This window comes from Hipposideros armiger, unplaced genomic scaffold (genome assembly GCF_001890085.2).
Source record: "Hipposideros armiger isolate ML-2016 unplaced genomic scaffold, ASM189008v1 scaffold_190, whole genome shotgun sequence".
In the NCBI taxonomy this organism is placed as follows: Eukaryota; Metazoa; Chordata; class Mammalia; order Chiroptera; family Hipposideridae; genus Hipposideros; species Hipposideros armiger.
Window position 1 is genome coordinate 1,228,517 of NW_017731540.1, and position 18,681 is coordinate 1,247,197.

Genomic DNA, 18,681 nt, shown 5'->3' on the forward strand with positions numbered 1-18,681 from the left:
CACTCAGAGTGGCTTCCTGCAACTCTTTCCAGCCCTGGAGCTTTTGTTTTGAGTCTGGAAGCTTCTGACCAGGACTAGGTTTCCAAAGGTCAAATGTGCCTGCAGGTTTTGTCCTTAATGAGTTAGTTCTGCCCTGGAGCCCTCACTGAACTCTCCAGCATCCTACCTGAGCAGTAGCAGCAGCAGCTTCATAACCAGATCCAATTGCTTGACACTCCACCCTTGAGAAGTGCCTCAAGGAGCCACTGAGGGTTATTGGCCAGGAGAATGTGGTCATAAATGTCTACAGGAATGGGTGAGGTTTCCTCTTTGCTTAGAAAGCCAGAAAAACATCAACAGAGACAGGCTACAAAGGAGAAAAACATACCCAGGCACTGAACCTTTGGTCCCCTCACCAACAAAACATTTGATGGTTTTTATGAGGGAATTTCACCTTTTTTTTTTAAAGGGTGAGAGATATATTTTTTTGTCAGTCACCTTCTTCCTTTCTTTTGTTCTTCATCTCTTTCCCGTTTTCTTGTCCTCCTCTCCTTTTACTTAAAACCAGATCAGCTGATCTCTGAGGAACTAATGTTTTATTTGATGATGAGAATTTCGTAACTCGTTGTTGATGTTTTCACCTTAGCTACCAGGAAACTCAGAGCTGAGTTTAATTCTGTGCTTTGATCAGTAGCACTTTTTTTAAGCTAACTTTTGTTTTTTGGTAATATTTATCTCCATCTTCTTCTGTTCTCATTTTGAGGCTTGTTATATGTGTGCATTAAATTAGTGTAAATATACAAAAGAAAATGCCTCAGATAACTTTTTTAAAACATTTAGGTTCAGGAATATTACTTGGCAACATTCATATGACCATGACACCTCACTAGTATCTTTTAAGCTCTTAATCTTTCCTTGAATTATTATTTAGGATCTAGAAAAACAGCGATTGCCACTAATTAAGTATACTTATAAAGCTGAGCCCAGAGGAAACCAGCCACATTATTGTCAGCCAGAAATATTAGGCATTTTCTAGGCCCTAGGGATGCATTTCTTGCTGCCCCGTAACAGGTACCCCATGTATCAGAACCCCTAGACTTCTCATCCATTTCCAGTTACACAGCAGGGCCTTTCACGTGTATACCCCATTGCTCATGTTTATGGTCTTTCTAGAATGTCGTTGACAAAAGCTCATTCAGTTTATAAGATCTAGCTGAAATATGACGTCTTCACATGGCCCTCTCTGATCTCTCCAGGAGAGTGACTTGGTTCCTTCTTTATGTTGCCATAACAAACACTTTATTCATTCTAGGTATTAGTCATACATCTTCTGTTATTTTTAATTGGGTGCACTTCTGTGCTACTGTCCCTACTATATCACGGGCACCTTGTAGGCAGATGTGGAGCCCTGGAAGTCCCTGACATCTCTAGCAAAGTGTCTGGCATAAAGAAGCAGCTCAGTAAATAATTGTTACATTAATTTAAAAGAAGTACAAGATACAGCACCTGTCCCTGGAAGGCCAACACAATTCAAATAGGTGTAACCTCTTTGTCCTAGCAGAGTTCTTTCTCCCTGGTTATTGTCTAACTGTTGGACACATCTGCTGGTCTGATCTGGTCACCCCAGAGAAGAGCATGTAATGAGAGGTAATAGTGGCTTTTAGTCAAGATTTTTAAAAAATTCATTTAGGAAGTATTTATTGAGAAGCTTCTGGTTATGACAAGCACTGGGATTAGCCCAAGGGAAGTTTCAAACTTGGTGCCTGACCTCCAGGCTCGTGTAGATTTGTCATAGCTCTTACTTCCTCCTGCTTGACATTTCCTGGTGCCATGTCGGTGGACTCCCTGTTCTTGTTTGAGATTCTTTTTCAGAGCATGAATTCAAGCTAAATGGCACTGGGCAGGAGTACCCGAGCAGAAGACTCATGATAGTGTTGCTCAATCATGATTTCCTCCAGTTGGGTCACTGCTCAAATAAAGAAGTTCCTAGGAAAACTCTGTAGGATGTCTTTACCACAGTCCCCACCAGGTCCTACTGTCATCTTTCTTGACTGTTTCACTAATGTAGTTTATCCTCCTGCTCCCTGTAGAAATTTGAGTTTATGAATCCTAACTTGCCTTTATCAGGAAGGGCATTGTTATCTCTAGAGGAAAGCATCCTCTGAAATGACACCTGTCCACCACAGTATCTCAAGGTCAGCCATGTGGCCTTGTATCATGGGACCTCACCTCTGAGACTAGGCAGAACTGCGGTCCAGAGTCTGAAACTGAGATACTGGAGGCGTGGGACTTCTATAAGTAGAGGGATCAGAATAGTAAATTCCATCTTCCTCATGTCTTGCTTCCTTTAGACAAGCATGATTTGGCCAGGAGAAACCAAGGGCCAAAGGGGACATGACTTGAGGAAGGCCACAAAGCTAATTACAGAGGAGGAGCTGGTAAAAGCCCCTCTGACTTTGGTCTGTGGGGTCTCCATGACACCGCATTGCCTTTGATGTTACATACCTATAAAAGTCCCCAAGTTGAAGGATTGTGATATCCAAGATTGATTACAAACCCCGTTTCAAGAAGATGCTTACTTACCTGATTTTTTAATGAAGACGGTCTTCCTCTACCACAGATTTCTGAATCACAATAGTCTTCATCCACTGGCCATTGTTTTTTTTAGGTTGTTACTACTAGATGATTATAGACAAAACCACTTTAAAATTAATGTTTAGGTTCCATATAGAGAACAGGGCCAAGTGTCAGTTTTGCCCTTGTGCCGATTCATCTACTGCCCACAGTTTGATGGCTCCGCTTGGTTGGAGGTGTGTTACTTGATGAGAGCCGGCTATTGGCATCCAGGACTTTTACACAGGAATGAGATGCTTGCAGTTCACCTGTTTTCCATTGCTGCTTTCCCCTCCTTTTCTTCTTGCTGCTTCCATTTCTTCTGTGTCCCTTTCCTCGCTGTGTTTTCTATTTGAGTCTTAACAAAAGGGATGAGTGATTGATAATGCCGGTATTGAAAATGAACCAAGAACCACTATTCTGAAGGACACTGAAGGTGGGGGAATGTTGAATGTGGTTTAGTCAAATTTGTATTTTTATGGTTATTAAAATTAGGAAATGTTTTAAAAAGTTAGATAACAGATTCAATTCCCACTTAAAAACTATATCGCTTCTAGTTTTCATGTAGTTGTCATTAATCCAATAAACAAATAAAACTAAATCCTCCGTAAACTGTATTTATAAATTTTCTCAGTTCCTGTCTTAAAAAATACTAGTTACATTTCTTCCTATCTCAGTGATCACACTTGATGTTGATGGGTTGGAATGACTGAAATCCTATTGACTTTAAAAAAATCCAACAAGATATGGAATAGCTGGGGAAATCTCAGAAATCTCCTAATAAAGGGTGTTATCAAAACCAAGATCGCTTGCCCCAGTCTCCCAAGGAGAAATTACAGAGAGAGATGCAGTTGAAAGGCTTGTGAAATGAAGTTCGGGATTGGTTGTTGTGTTTCCAATTTGGGAAGATCAGGAATCCTATTCCTTCAAGGTTACTGAGGTCATGATAGTTGGTTGCATTTTTAGAATGTTTTAAGATACTGGTAGAAGGTTCAGAGTTGGACCAGAAAAAGCTTAATTATTAGTAGCCAAGAAACTTTTGGTTCTGTTTCTGGTGTTATTGAAAGTATGACTATAGAACTCTGGAAAGCCCAATTTTCTTTACTAGGCTGGATTTCCCACAAATGGGATGGGGATTTTAATCCTTGCACTCACAGGGGCACTCTGAGGTTACATGATAAATATTGATGAGCATTTTCAGAAGCTTTCCACAACAGAATTCTCTGTAAAAAACTGTATGTCATTTCATATAGATTGGATTAGAAAACTTGCAGTTTCACCTGGCTGCTATAGCGATGACTTTGTTCCTGATTCTGTCACCCTGTTTTCTAGAGAAAATGGAAGGTTTCTATAGATCTCTGATTCAGGGGCTTGTGGGGTGAGAGCTCAGAGTGTGCTTTTAAGAACAGCTCAGATAATGCATTCCCTACTTTAGCAAAACTGATCCTTTCTATCACATAGTTGCTTGTACATCTTGGTAGTGTGGATGTCATTTTCATTTTCTTTTCCCAAAAAGCATATGCAAGAACTCAAGTTATTGAAGATTAAGCCCAAAATGGCCAAATTTCATGGCAATCACAGATCTAGACACATCAAAATATCTCTTTAATTAAGGCAGTGGTTTGCTGGAGCCCACATTCCAGGATTCTCAGTAGAGAAAACATGTTTTCTTTATAGGGGAGTTTTATTGGCAGCAATGTTCTGGTATGTGGCTCAGGTTAATTAATGATGTAGTCAAACTGGTGTCTTGCCATGAGTTTTATTCCAGTAAGTAGGGCATAGCCTGTCATGCCAAGAAAGAATCCTTAATTTGGACCATTAAGACACATCTGAGTGAGGTCTGTCAACAAGATCGCTTCAAAATTCTTAATGTGGATACTGCCTTAGAATTCTTTCACCGTAAACTATTAAGTAGCATGTGCATTGCTTTCAATGGCTATGTGCTGTTCAAAAATATTTTGTTGGCTGAGATGATTGAGACCTCAAAGACTCAGCCCACCCACAAGCTCTGGTGGAGTTGACCTTCATTGTGTAAGGAGATTTGTACCAAGAACCACCTTTCCCCCCATGAGCGTTTTTATTAATTCTAAATCAAGGTGGTGTTTTAAAACTTAATTTCTGTTGTGTATGTATAACAAGCTTCCTTGGAGGTTGAAACAACAAAGCCACCAGATTGGAAATTAGATTTCCCCCCTTATGCTGCTAATGTAGTTCTTGTCCCATTGGGATTTCCCCTTTGCATGGGCTGATGATTTCTTTGAAACTGTATGGAAATTGGTTCAGACAGGAACAAAGGGGAGAGGGGATGGCAGTGATGATTCAAATGGTCTCCCCTTCAGTGAGCGTCTCATGCGCCTGGAAATGCGTGTCACCTGATATCAGCCAAGCCACCTAAGCTGAGGTAGCCAGAGCTACCGGAATGCAAACTTCAGGGCCTCAGCTCCTGTCTTCCCTGTCAAGTTGGGCTGCATCGTTCATTTGAAATCTGCTACATTGTAATGTGGTTCAGAAATGGGCCAAACACACAATTTTACTTTTCTTTACATGATGGAAAACCTCCCCTTTCTTTCTCCCTCATCTTTTCCAGCCAGCATGTGAAAAATTCCTGTCGCCTAACATAATGAGCAAGAGGAGGGTAATGGCTTTGTGACTGCGGGAACAATGACAGGTTTAGAAAAAGGCATCCGAAATACCTTAAAAAGAATCTACATTTCATTGTCGGAGGCACGTGTACATGCACATACGCACACACACACACAAACAACATACAAACACGCACCACCGTGGAAAGCTTCTATTCAAGCTTTTGACCCTTAGCTCTTGCCTAGTTCAAACGCCATACCCTCTTAATTGGATTCTGGCTCACTTCCAGGCTCAGTATTTGAGGGTTCCTTATCTGTGAAATAATGGTCTTGAAATAAATAGCCCCTCTCAGTAGAGATATCTTTTTATGTAAAATGCTTAAAGGGAATGGAAAGGAATGAAATGCTTCCATGTTTAGGAATTTATGGGAAAGTCACCAAAATGGGAATTTTCAAGGGCCTCACCTATGTAAGTGGAGTGTGCAGCTGTTTCGGATGACAGAAAGCACACGCTTTTGATGACTGCTATATTTGAATGGGCCTTTCATTTAAGGACCTTGCATTGAAGTAGTGATGAATGTGGGGGTGCCGATATTGGGGACCTAATGGATGTGACCCTCAAGTGCTTTGGAGTCCAGTGGCCAGAGTTGCCTTTATTTAGGTGATAGGAAAGGCAATAAATGATATAAAGTGGGTTGAGCCTCTATCTTTAATCTAGTCTCTTAGGACACCAAGTTAATAAGCACCTGGTGCAGAGGCCAGGCGCGGGGTGGGTTTTGTTCATCTGAGTGACACTCAGGGATATGATGCAATATGGACGGCTGAGGAGAAATACCCTTTTTGCATATGCCTGAAATGGGCAGATGTGAGGACCAAGACTGATTTCTTTGTCTTGAGAAGAGGCCCCATCTTACTCCTGCCTGATGAGTATGAATCAGCGAGTGCCTTCTGGTTTCTAATTGAGCCTTTTGACCTAATGAGGTGGACATTTTAGGATAAATTTCCTGGTGGAGACACCAGATGACATCTTCCCTGGAATTCCAGGATGGATTAATCAACTGATGAGTCAGTTGATTCATTTATTCATTCAACTAGTATGTATTGGATGCCTTTTTCCAGGCATCGTGCTGGGTTCTGAAAATTCACTGGTATAGTATAAGACTAATTCTCTTCTCCCCTGGAACTTCCATCCTACTAGGGAAAGATAGATAATTTAGATCTGTCCAGGGCTTGGTGAGTACTGAAAAGCAAATACAGTAATATGATGGAGAATGAATAGGGTGTTTGGGCTAGTTTATCTAGGCAGATCAAGGAAGGACTTTCTGGACTGGTGACAGTGAAGCCCAAACAGAATAGATGAAAAGGATGCAGGTATGTAGTGACCTGAGAAGTCTGCATTCTGGGGTGCAAGAACAGCAGGCCCTGTGGTTCTGAGGGAGGTAGGAGCTTGGGGCGTTTGTATGAATGGGGGAGGGGTAAGAGTTGAGGAAAGCAAGGCCAGATCCTGGAGGATCTGATTTGCCATAGCAAGGAAGTAGTAGTGATGGCAAGTCATCTAAGGGTTATCAGCAAGACGTTTGAGCTGGAAGGGGTCTTTGAGAGTGTGGTTCACTCATTTTGCAGAGAAAGAAGTAAACTCCCTGCTCAGGTTTCAGTAGTTTGGTGGGGAAGGGAGAGGCAGTGTGGGAAAGGGGCGTGTTGAACCTGATTCCCAGGCCACGTACTTTTCATCAATAAAAAAATGGGATTTGAAAATAGAAACTTTTCCACTTGTCTTTATTGCTTCTCTTCCTCGTGGTTTCTGGAAGCGAGGAGAAAAGAGGAAGTGGCAGAAGGGAGGAAAGGAGTCACTCTCTGGCAGGAGGAAATGGCTGTTACTTCTCCACTGGTACATACTCTCACAGCTGCCCTATGGCCTTTTATGAACCTAATGGGCCGCTTGGTTGGGAATACTGTGTGTGTCCCAGACCATAAGCTTAAAAATTTTTTTTCAAGTGAAAACCATTGAAGAGATAATCAGTAAATATGATCTATAGTTAAATCTTAAAATACCTATGTATCCTACAAGAAATATTGGTAATAAAGACATATACATTGTTTCTGCTGCTCTTTTGGTGAAGAAGGAAAAATTTTTGGCTTTCATCATCCTCTAGGACCCCTGCCTGACCAGGATTGTGGTAACTGTTGCTTTTCAATTGGATTGTTTGCTTGAGAATTGCTCCATCCATCCATCCATCCATCCATCCATCCATCCATCCATCCATCCATCCATCATCCATTTGACAAATGTATGAAGCAGACCATGAGTCAGGGACAGGTCTAGGTGACTTTGAGGAGCCCACATTCTGGTGAGGTTAACATTTAGATGCTGACGAGGCTGATGTCCATGGTGAACCAGGGAATTAGTTTCATAGCATCTTGTTAACTTGGATTAGTGAGTGTCTTAGGCTTTATAATTGAGGCCATGAGGCCCCTGGGAAGAGGAGGGTTCATAGACCACCTTTATCCAGGTTTTCCAACCTCCTTTCTTGACCACCCAGTTGGGCAGCAGAGCCATGTGTCAATTCCTTGGAAATCCATTCAGCTGGTAGATGAGAAAACTGAGCCCAGTGAGGTAAGTCACCCAGCTGGAATTCCCTGCTTGCTTAAACTTTTATACTCAACAGCTTCACTTTACTTGGGTAATAATTTGGTATTTCTGATTTTCCCTTTCTATGCCCTTGATATATTGAGTATCCTCTTAGAAGTATAATGAAAATAACGGTAGTTATATAATAGTTACAACATACAGAGTGTGTGTGGCAGGCCCTGTTCTAAGCACTTGACCTGTATGAAATGGTTGAACTCTTACACCCTCCTGCGTGGTTGGTTGTAGTGTTACTACATTTTACAGATGAGGAAACTGAGGCAGAGAGGGGTTAACTAACTTGCCAACAGCAATACAAGATAGTAAGTAGTATAACCTGAGTTTAGACCCAGGCAGCCTGGCTCCACGGCCAGCACTCCTACCCGCTCTCTTCTGCCTGTCAGTGTCCATGGGGCCAGTCTATTCCTTAGCTGGGGAGAGCAGCACAGTGGCACACCCATGCAGCCACCTTAATTACTTTGGGAAATTCCAAGTACCTCAAATTAAGTAAAGGGACAACCCTCTATGTCAGGAAAAGCAGCTGAGGGCTTGGTTTCATTAGTTTTTGGCTGCCACCTAACGCAGTCTGAGTAGGACAGACACCCCTCTTAGCACCTCCATATTGTCTTCCACATTCCACACCGGAAGTTGGAAACTCTCTCAGTTTTGAAAATACCCTTTGTGATCACCAGTCACTAAATTGCATCTGCCACCGAGAGCCCCAATGGGTTTTGAACATGTTCTTGGGAAATTCAAACTTTAAGAGAGAGAGAGAGAGAGAGAGAGAGAGAGAGAGAGAGAGTGTGTGTGTGTGTGTGTGTGTGTGTGTCCGTCCTTCCGTGTCCGTCCATTGTACATGTGTGCAACTGTGCTTTGGGGTAAAAGAAACCATTGCATATGTATATATATTTTTTATGAGGCATAGGGGAAAAGTATATTTAATTAACCCAACTAAGAAGGATAGAACATTGTTCCAGAAGAGTCAATGAAATGAATTTGCTTAAAAAAAAAAAATCACAGTAGCCTGAGTCAGCCTGTGCAAGTGATTTAGGAGAGGAAGGGGAGATGATGTCATGGGTTCGGCATGTTCCCATCTTGGCCACTCTGTGCAAAGGGGCCCGGGGAGTTGGGGCTGGGCGTGGACAAAGTGAACTGGAGCTGGTGGGGGTGAGTAAGAGCAGGTTTTCAAGCATGATGATCTTTCCCTGTTGCTGTCTTTTCCAGTAATTTTGGCTTGAATGAAAGCACTCGAGCCAATTAATGTTTATTTGTTTTCCTTTGGCAAGACCCGTTTTGGGGAAGGGATGAGATGGGTGAGTTTAACATTTTTGTTTTGTTTTTGCAATTTTGGAAGAAGAGGCAAGTGATGTGAGTTTGGGTTTTCAATGACGACTCCCCTGCCCCTTACCCCCACCCCCTTAAGAGGCAGGAAGCAAGACATGGCCAGCTGGTGCCTTGAACTGACACAGGTGCAGAGGCTGTGGGGGGCGGGGAGCCAAGAATAATTACAGGTTTCTGAAGCATCAGCCCTGCCTGACACAAGCACTCATCGTGAAAACTGCTCTTTATGGAAAATTAATGGTGAAGCTGAAAAACTGTCAGGCCGTTGTTGTCCATGGGAAGCCATCACCCCTCAGAGGGGAGGCCTTTTCCCAGGCCCCTGGGCTCACATGAGTTGCTAGGACAGGGTGCTCTCCTTCCTGCCTGAGCAAGAACTGATTGGCACTCTCATGCACAGGGATGGGTTCCTCCTTTAAGAGGGTCTCTTCTGCATTTTTTTTTTTGTCTTAAACCTCACTTTCAGGCCAGATGTAGGTCTTCACTCTAGTGTAGGATGATTTTTCATTGACTCTTAAGGCATGAATTTAATTTTGTCGGGGAAAGTGTAATGACCCAAGCAGGGACATCTAATGAAACTTATTTTCAAGCTCTAAGGTAATAAATGGGATTTCCTCTAGTGGGTGTCAAATGAAATAGCAGTTTAGTTGGGAGCTAGGTGGTAGCAGACCCAAGCATCTTATGTGATCCAGCTGTGCCTGAGCAGTGGTATCTCTCGACCACCAGAAGATTGAACTTAGTTACAGTCCAGTGGCCAAGTAATAGCCAGTGACTCTTCTTAAAGGCTGATGGAAGGTAGGTGCTGCAATTGTGGGTAGAGGCCAGAGGGACAGACTTTAAATTGATATGTTCTGAAAAGTAACATCTGGAAGAACGACTCTGGATCCTGGTCCAAAGGCCTCTCAGTGCACAGGCCATCTTGTCCCTAGTGGAAACTGTTAGGTTTGAGGATCACAGACCCTTTGACGGAAGACAACGCTTTTCCAAGCTGTTGGAGGTGTGTGTGTGGGGGTGGGAGGGAAGGGGGAGGGACACAGTGCCTTCCTTCAAGGAGCAAGACCTGGGCCCCAGGTTACGTGACTTTAAAACTCACATTAACATTTCATTCATATTTGAGTTGTTTGGGGATTTCTCTTATGTGCTGCAACTAAGGAGCCCTTGGCAGATGAGAGGGGTATTGGAGGCCCCTTATTTCAAAGACACCTCCCTCATCCCAGGCCTCTCATCCTGTCTCCTTCCTTTCCTACCTCCCTAAGGAAAAATACGCAAACAAATGTTTTCTTTGTATGTTGAGAATAGTTTGGGGAGGAGAAATGCTGCAGAGGTTTCCGTAGCAATTTTCTAAACTTTCATGTGTGTTTAGAATTCAATTAATTTTCGCAGCATTGTTTCTCGCAATTTACAGATTACTAGAGGGAACTATTTTATTTGGTTTCAGCTCCAGCAACCAGTTGATGTAAGAAACAGTGGAAAGGAATGCAATCTTACATGGTTATAGGACCGGGGTTATTTTGTGGAGTTCAGCAATTCTGACAGTATTGTGTAATCCTGTTCTACCTCTGGAGCGTGCTATTGATGGTGCTTTTTTTACCTAATAGTTAAAAAATGCAGGAAGAGATTTTCACTTACCCTACATACTTGCTTACCCACACTTTCTAACCTAAATTCATTCTCTCCTAACCTTCCACCCTAATATTTTCTGGCAACAAAAGTCAAGAAAAAGTAAATATTTACTTAAAACTTTCATAGTTATCACTTTCTAGATCTTACAGGGTTGATTCTTGTCACTGGTTCATATGTCCCCTCAGCCATGAGTTAGGTTCAGTTAGATTCTCCTCCTCAAACCTGCTTTGAAACCTGGGAAGATGGGCAACAAAGTTCAGATGCTTGTTGTCTGAGGTGCCCCCATGGGCTCATTGAACTTGGTAATGATGGTGCTGCGTTTCCCCTCCTCCAACCCTGAGAAAAATGGTTCCGGAATTCTTTGGCCATGTTCTCCACTCCCTTTCCCAACTTTAAACTCAGACCTAATTTTAAAAGACTAGAAATTTGTTAGAACCATTACATCATATCATCCTTTGAAGGGAAAAAAAATATCATACAGTTCTCATAAATACCAATTTTTGCAATCCAGTAGAGGTTTTCAAGTTGCTTTCAGGAGTCAGGAATAAAGATTTTGCTAAAAAGCGTGAAGTAGAAGCCTATCTATGATAAGTTGGAAAAGAATGAGTATTTTAAAAGATCACCTCTTTTTTTTTTCCATTAGTTTCAGGTGTACAAAGCTATGTAATAGACATTTACACCCCTCACAAAGTGAGAACCCCTCTCCCCCCAAACTATCACCCCTCTGACATCAGAAGCCCAGATTACTCTACTATCAGTAGCTTGTTTTGTGTCACTTTGAATTTCCATTCTGGGATGTGTGTGAAGATTTCATAGCACAAAAAAGTAATTAAGCTTTAGGACACTCCCAAGAGAAAGGTAAGGGATCGGGCTCCCTGTTTCTGTACTTCAGACTCTCTGGGGACTGTGGCACCATGGTTAATAGCATGTGACAAAACCACACATAATAAATGTCGGGAAGGGGCTCCCATGGGCAGCCAAGTGCAGTTCATCTGTGTAATTACCTGGGTGAGCATTCTTTCTGGGTACCCAAGTCCACCCCTTCCTCACTGGAAGCACCACTGTCATCATCACCATCACCATCATCACTATCATCACCACCACCAGGTCAAGGTCTGATCTCAGAAGAAGCATGACTTTGCAAGTTTCCATGAAGTGGGAAGCTATATCTCTCCATATTTTTGCATCTATATTCTTTACCCAAATTGTTTTCTCTCTTTGTACTTTTAACTCTTGGATATTTTAGGTGAATAAAATAGGTATAATACTTGGGATTAATGTCAGTAGCTAAAGGGAGCACAAATGACTAATAACAAACATAGGTGGCATTTTATCTCAATGACTCTATATTATTATATAAAAATCATTAGCAAAATGCAGTTTTTTAAATTTATTATTGACTCATCAACTGAAGTATACACATGGATCCAAAAACTTCAAATAATTACTCATAATGACACAGTTATCAAGTGGTCACAAAAATACTGGACCAATGGCTTTTCTTATGTTCAGATTGAAAGACACAGAGATAGAAACTAAAACGTTTTATGTTCCAAACATTTGGTTTCAAAGCGATGGATGGCATTGAGGAACCTGGACTAGAGTCTGCCCCAGATGACTATAGATGTAGTTACAGTGCTCGTGGTGGATGGGCACTGTGACATAATTATAGCTCATTTTTTCAAGAAGTTCTAAGTATAACTCTACTTCACACACAGACATCTCTGCCATCTGAGATAACAGAGGTTGAAAGTAAAGAGTGGAAAAATAGGTAAAGGATACCCTTTAGGGGAGGGTTGTAGGGGAAATGGCAAAAGTGTCTGGAGGTATTTGCAATCCTGACTGGCAAGTTTCATGTAATTAATGATGAGATAAGGACAGGTTGAACGAGTCATTTGGTAACCTTGGCATCATCATGCCCATATATGACCAAATTTCTCACATGTGTCTTGATCCCATGAAAGTAACTACGTCTTGCCAATGGCAGGGAGATTTGGGTGAATTTGATTTGTGCTGCAAGATCTGGGATATCCTGTTCTCTGTCAACATCTGCCTTTGAAACCTATCATAGAAGTGGTAGGCATGGCAGTAATAGGTCTGCATTTTTTTTTCCTTTTTAAACTAGGTCTTAGATGATCACTTTTAATAAGCATGTTTCAACAAGTAATAAGCCTCTGAACCGAATGGAGAACATATTAAAGATTTCAGGGGGATCATTTCAAAACTAATTTCATCTGATATTTGTTAGAAAACTAGGAGAAGAAGAACCATGCATTTCTGAGCTGAGATATCAGAGAGCCTTCACAAAGCTCATCTGTGACTCATAAGTAATAAGAAAATCACTGTGTGCTTGGGCACACCTCCTTCCCATTGCTGGCTCGAATGGATTTTTGAGGGGGTGGAGGTGTATCCAGTCGCTCAAGCCTCTAGTTGTATTGTTAGGTCAGGGTGAGGGAAGCCGCATTTCTCCAAGGTAAGGCACCAGACAGACATAATTTATGTCATTAAATTGAGATCTGCCAACTCCAATTTGGAGTTTGCTGTCTAGAGTTTTATTGGGACAGTAAATCTTTGGTTCTGGTGGACAAGCAAACATTTGAACTCTATAGCCAAATTTGCAATTGGGAGACACTCCTGGTTTGCTGTAGCATATTTCTTTTCTCTCTCTCTCTGTCTCTTTCTCTCTCTCTCTCTCTGTCTGTCTGTCTGAAATTATTTAGAATTACAGAAAAGTTGTAAAAATCGAATACAGAGTTCCCACATACACTTTGCTCAACTTCCCCTAATGTTATGTAACCATAGGACAATCACCAGAACCAGTAAATTAACATTGATGCAATACCATTAACTAATCCATACCCTTTATTTCAAATACCTATTTTCCCCACGGATGTCCTTTTTTAAAAATCCAGGATCCAGGCCAGGATCCCATTGCATTTAGTTGTCATATCTTCGTAGTCTCCTCCAATCCGTGACAGCTTCTCAATCTTCCTTTGTCCTTCATGACCTTGATACTTTTAAAGAATATTGACCAGTTATTTTGTAAAGTGCCCCTCAATTTGGATTGGTCTGATATGTTTTCCCATGATTAGATTAAGGTTATGTATTTTGGGCAGTAATGACACAGAATATTGTGCCCTTGTCAGTGTATTATCTCGGGGGTACGTGATATCAATATGTCTTATTACTAGTGCTAACTTTGATCATATGGTTAAGATGGTATATGCCAGGTTTCTCTACTATAAAATTATTATTTTTGTTTTTGTAATTGATATCTTGTTGGGGGGGGACACTTTGAGACTAGGCAGATATCATGTTTCTCATTATACTCTCATCTAATCTTAACATCCACTGGTGACTCCTGCCTGTCGTCATTTTTCCTTTGTTGTTTGCCTAATAGAGATCTTCTATTTCCATCATTCCTTCTATGTTTATTAATTGTAATTTTACTGTAAGGGGGAGCTGACAGTTCTCCATTTGCTTATTCAACCATTTATTTATATCACTATGGATTCATAGATATTAATTTTATTCCATGGGTTAGAACCCATTATTATCATTATTCATTTTTGTTGTTCAGATTGTCCAGATTCGGCCATTGAGTGCTCCTTCTTGACCTACCTCTATCACTTTATGAGCACTTTCTTACCTTGTGGTACCACAAAATACTCTAGGCTCACCTTTTCTTTCCTTTGCCCTAGCCTTTGAATCAGCTATTTCTGCAAGGAGCCCTGGTTCCTTTATTGGATAATGATATTTAGAAACCAAGATCTCTGTGCCATGTGCACTCACTGCTACTGGTGTGTCTTTGCCTGTAGATTCTTCCCATAGACAGAGCTGGGCAGTATATGTATATAGACTCATGCATGCATATACATATTTATTTCTATATATACCTCTGTGTGGGTGTATGTATTAAAATCTATGAGTAAATATTGATACCTCAAATTCCAATTAAACATCCTAGGCATTTCTTAAGGAAGTTTTTCTAATCATTAAAAAAAAAAAAAGTTGGAGAAATACTTTCTTTTTGGCTTGGAAATAATGTAACAGTAAAATCCTCCTCATCCTTAACATTTTCATCTCCAACACTCCTGATGAGTTTCTGATTGACAAAATCTTCTCTATAAGCTTTATCTCTAGCCAATATTATAAGAACTGAATTTTTCAGGACAAAAATTATTCTACAATGATTTCATAGGGCTATTCAGCACATCCTAATGGGTACTCATGCTACTCCAATTCTCAGATGTAATAAGAATGCCCTGTATTAGGATATGGTAGCCTCTCTTAAGTGGGCCAGATGTTCCCAGATTTTAATAATGGGAGGCATCTTCATCCTTAGATCATTAGTGTGACCCATGTGTTCCTGGTCATACTGGATAGGTTCTTTTTTAATCCTCCCAGAAGAGTATGTAAATATCTTTAGAATATCTCAGTTCCCTGGGACGCTGAGTATGAAGAGATATCAGCTTCCTAACAACCACAGCATTTGGGTTTTTTGGTGTTTTTTTTTTCTTAGTGATTTTAAAATCTTCAAGCTAGAAAATATGTAAGAGGACATGGCATACAAACACTTTATCTATAGATAGTGGTGACTGGGGGTGTGAGATAGTCCTTGCATATGAGGCAGAGGTCCCCAAGGACCTCTTATAGTCCACGATTCAGCTGATTTTTATCTGGACCATGTCTGTGTCTCAAAGGGATGGTTCTGTTCTTTGGCCAAAGCTAAAGAAACACTAACTACAGTTGTTCCAGAAGACGTGTATTAGTGATGTCATTTCTAGAATTGCTAGCCTCAGCATAATCCATGATGGGGGGTCAGTAGATGGCTTTTGTAGAGTAGAGTAGAGTAGAGTAGAATGATCCAAGTAATAGGATAAAGTTGACTTTATTTTTGTTTGGTAGACATTATGTACCTGTTGGGAACCAGGCACTGTGCTTGGTAGGTGAAGGTTTTAAAAGAGAAAGGGAGGTTTCAGGAGTAAAATCTTGTAATTCAGAAGTGAACTAACTGGAGCTAAGACTGAGCATTTTAATATCGGAGAGAAGAAAAGGATAACTTCTAGCAATGAGATGGAAAAAGGAACAGGAAAGTTTTGAGACATGGACTTCAGAACAGAGGCAAGTGAGGATAATGGAAATTTCTTGACCCAAGAAGGTGGTAGTATTGGTTTAGAATATAAAGTGATAGGACGCGTCTCAGCAAGAACTATTATTTAAGGAATAAGTAAAATAGAATCAAAAGTTACTTTTCTGATACTCTCTCCTTGATTAATACCTTCATATTATAGAGTGTAGAATTCATTGTCCACTCATCCCCTAAGAACTTACCAGCACACTTTATTGTGATGTGCTATCACCTTGCTTGTAAATTCATGTCATTTTTAGCTTGTAGTTGTTTATTCTGTACCTACAGCACATGGGTCTATTACTCTGTCTTCTTCTCCTTTTGACACACAGAAAGCCTTGCATCTTGCTGTGAACACAGTAGTTGAATGAACGCTTATGACATGAGTGTTGAATGAAGATTGGAACAAGTCATTAGTTTATGCTGTTAAAAATCAACAGTGAGACTCAAAGGTGATTCAGAGCTAAAAATCTGTTTTCCTTATTCAGTAATGCAGAGTTTTACCAGAAGGCAGATTAAAAACCAATCTTTTTAAATGTCATCACAATAAAATCCTTGACAGGTACAATACAATAGGTATATCATTAAAATACATTCTTAACAGAATAAAAGCCTAGAATCACAACATTGGTTGAAAACACAGAAGCTCTATAGAGACAGTAAATTAGGAGCTAGCCGCATTTTAAGTTTGCCAGCGTTTCTTTGTTGAAGCCCAGAAGTTAGAACAAACAGAGCTGGTGGTGTAAATTAGCACCATTGTTTTATTCAAGATCCTAGAAGAGTGGGATTTTTAAGTGAGGAGAGCTTTTAGACTACAAATCTAAACGTCCACTTTTTCCACAAAAGCACTTCGACCATCTTACAAAGACTTAGGAGCACCAAGGATGAAGATGTCTTGAAACGCTGAACTTTCTGGTTTTTCTCCCTACATTTTTACCAGGTGAAAATGTTATGTTGAAATAGATTGGGTCCTGTCTTGAACAAGTCAAATAGCTGTGTTTGAACTTATTTTTATCATACTGTCAGAGAGGTGAAACCATTGTAGTGGACTCATGCTCCTTGCTACAAGATGTGTAGCAATTGTGTTTTGAATAGCTTTCTCTAAACAATAGGGGTTTTGTCTGGTGCATCAAAGATTTTATAAAGGCGTTCTTTTGAACAATATTCATTCCTGAAGGTTAGGGAATCCACGCTCAAGGCAGCGCTTGCTGTTGGCTGATTGTGCCTGAGGTCACCACTTCGTTTGGGGGGCCATGGTTTGTTCTTCAGAGCAAGTTGGAAAATTGACTTTAGTTTTGTCATTTGCTCAAGTCTACTTGCAAGATGAAGTGTGACTATGGGGAGTCTTGTCTTGTGTGAAAACCTTGTCTGATTCTGTTTGCTTCGTGCTTATATGGGGCTCCTAGGGATGCCTGGAGCGTCTCACCTGCTGAATTGGATTGTGGGGCAGGAGATCATTTTAACAGTGAATGTTCTGTGGGATCCTGATGGTGTGAGATAGCCTGCCTGGGCCTCTAGTTCCCTGTCAATCATAGTAGTCGGACTCATGTGGTGTGACCCATATGAGCCCTTCAGAAGTTTTCAGGGAGTAAATAACAAGGTCAGATCTTTCAGCAGGAGAATTTCAGATACGAGCCATGAAACCATTCTCAGTATCTTTCTGAATCTTCCTCCACTGCCTGTCAACATGTGGCCTCATGGTGTTCTTTGCCTCTGATGGCTGTTTCTCTCCCTCCCTCCCGCCCCTCTGCAGACATGCCTTGAATTGGAACGCTACCTACAGACAGAGCCTCGGAGGATCTCAGAGACCTTCGGTGAGGACCTGGACTGCTTCCTCCATGCTTCTCCTCCCCCATGCATTGAGGAGAGCTTCCGGCGCCTAGACCCCCTGCTGCTCCCTGTGGAGGCGGCCATCTGCGAGAAGAGCTCGGCAGTGGACATTTTGCTCTCTCGGGACAAGTTGCTATCTGAGACCTGCCTCAGCCTCCAGCCAACCAGCTCTTCTCTAGACAGCTACACAGCCGTCAACCAGGCCCAGCTCAACGCAGTAACCTCATTAACGCCCCCATCGTCCCCTGAGCTCAGCCGCCATCTGGTCAAAACCTCACAGACTCTCTCAGCCGTGGATGGCACGGTGACGTTGAAACTGGTGGCCAAGAAGGCTGCACTCAGCTCAGTAAAGGTGGGAGGGGTGGCAACAGCAGCAGCAGCCGTGGCAGCAGCGGGGACAGTTAAGAGTGGACAGAGCGACAGTGAACAAGGAGGGGTAGGGGCTGAGGCTTGCCCCGAAAACAAGAAGAGGGTTCACCGCTGTCAGTTTAACGGGTGCCGGAAAGTTTATACAAAAAGCTCCCACTTAAAGGCCCACCAGAGGACTCACACAGGTAGTGGTACAAGTTGGCCGCACGTGGTTTCTTCTTTCCTCCTCTAACCTCCTGGTGGGAAGGGCTTCTCTTTGTTCCAAGCAGTGGCACCCATGCCGACTAGGCGGTGACAGAGAGGCAGGAGGGCCTGGGTGGGGAAGCAGATGACTCACTCACTGCCTTAGATCTTCAGATACCTCGAGCACAGGACATGGGTTTGTCACGTGCTGGCTGTGAGGTACTTTCAGAGGCAGTGCCAACTGCAGCAAGGGATCAGACAGTTCTGAGCATGCCTGAATGGGGCTCTGGCAGTGTGACTCACAGCCGTATGTGATACATGCACTTGTCACTTTCCTGACACTTTTCATTGTTTGATGAGTGTAGTTCTGCAGTTGTGATCAGCCCTGGAATCTGAGGGAGGTACAT

General features: G+C 41.8%; 1 protein-coding gene across 3 annotated transcripts in view; it reads left to right on the top strand.

The window, feature by feature from the left end:
- The window catches only part of KLF7 (KLF transcription factor 7), a 90,632-nt gene that overhangs the window by 21,223 nt on the left and 50,728 nt on the right, over positions 1-18,681 (top strand). Inside the window, exon 2 of one of the 3 annotated variants that reach the window (XM_019652945.1) lies at positions 17,646-18,279. In XM_019652945.1, the coding sequence (XP_019508490.1) occupies positions 17,646-18,279 (634 nt within the window). The remainder of the gene's footprint in view (positions 1-17,645; positions 18,280-18,681) is intronic. The other 2 variants (XM_019652946.1, XM_019652948.1) reach the window with 2 other exon arrangements.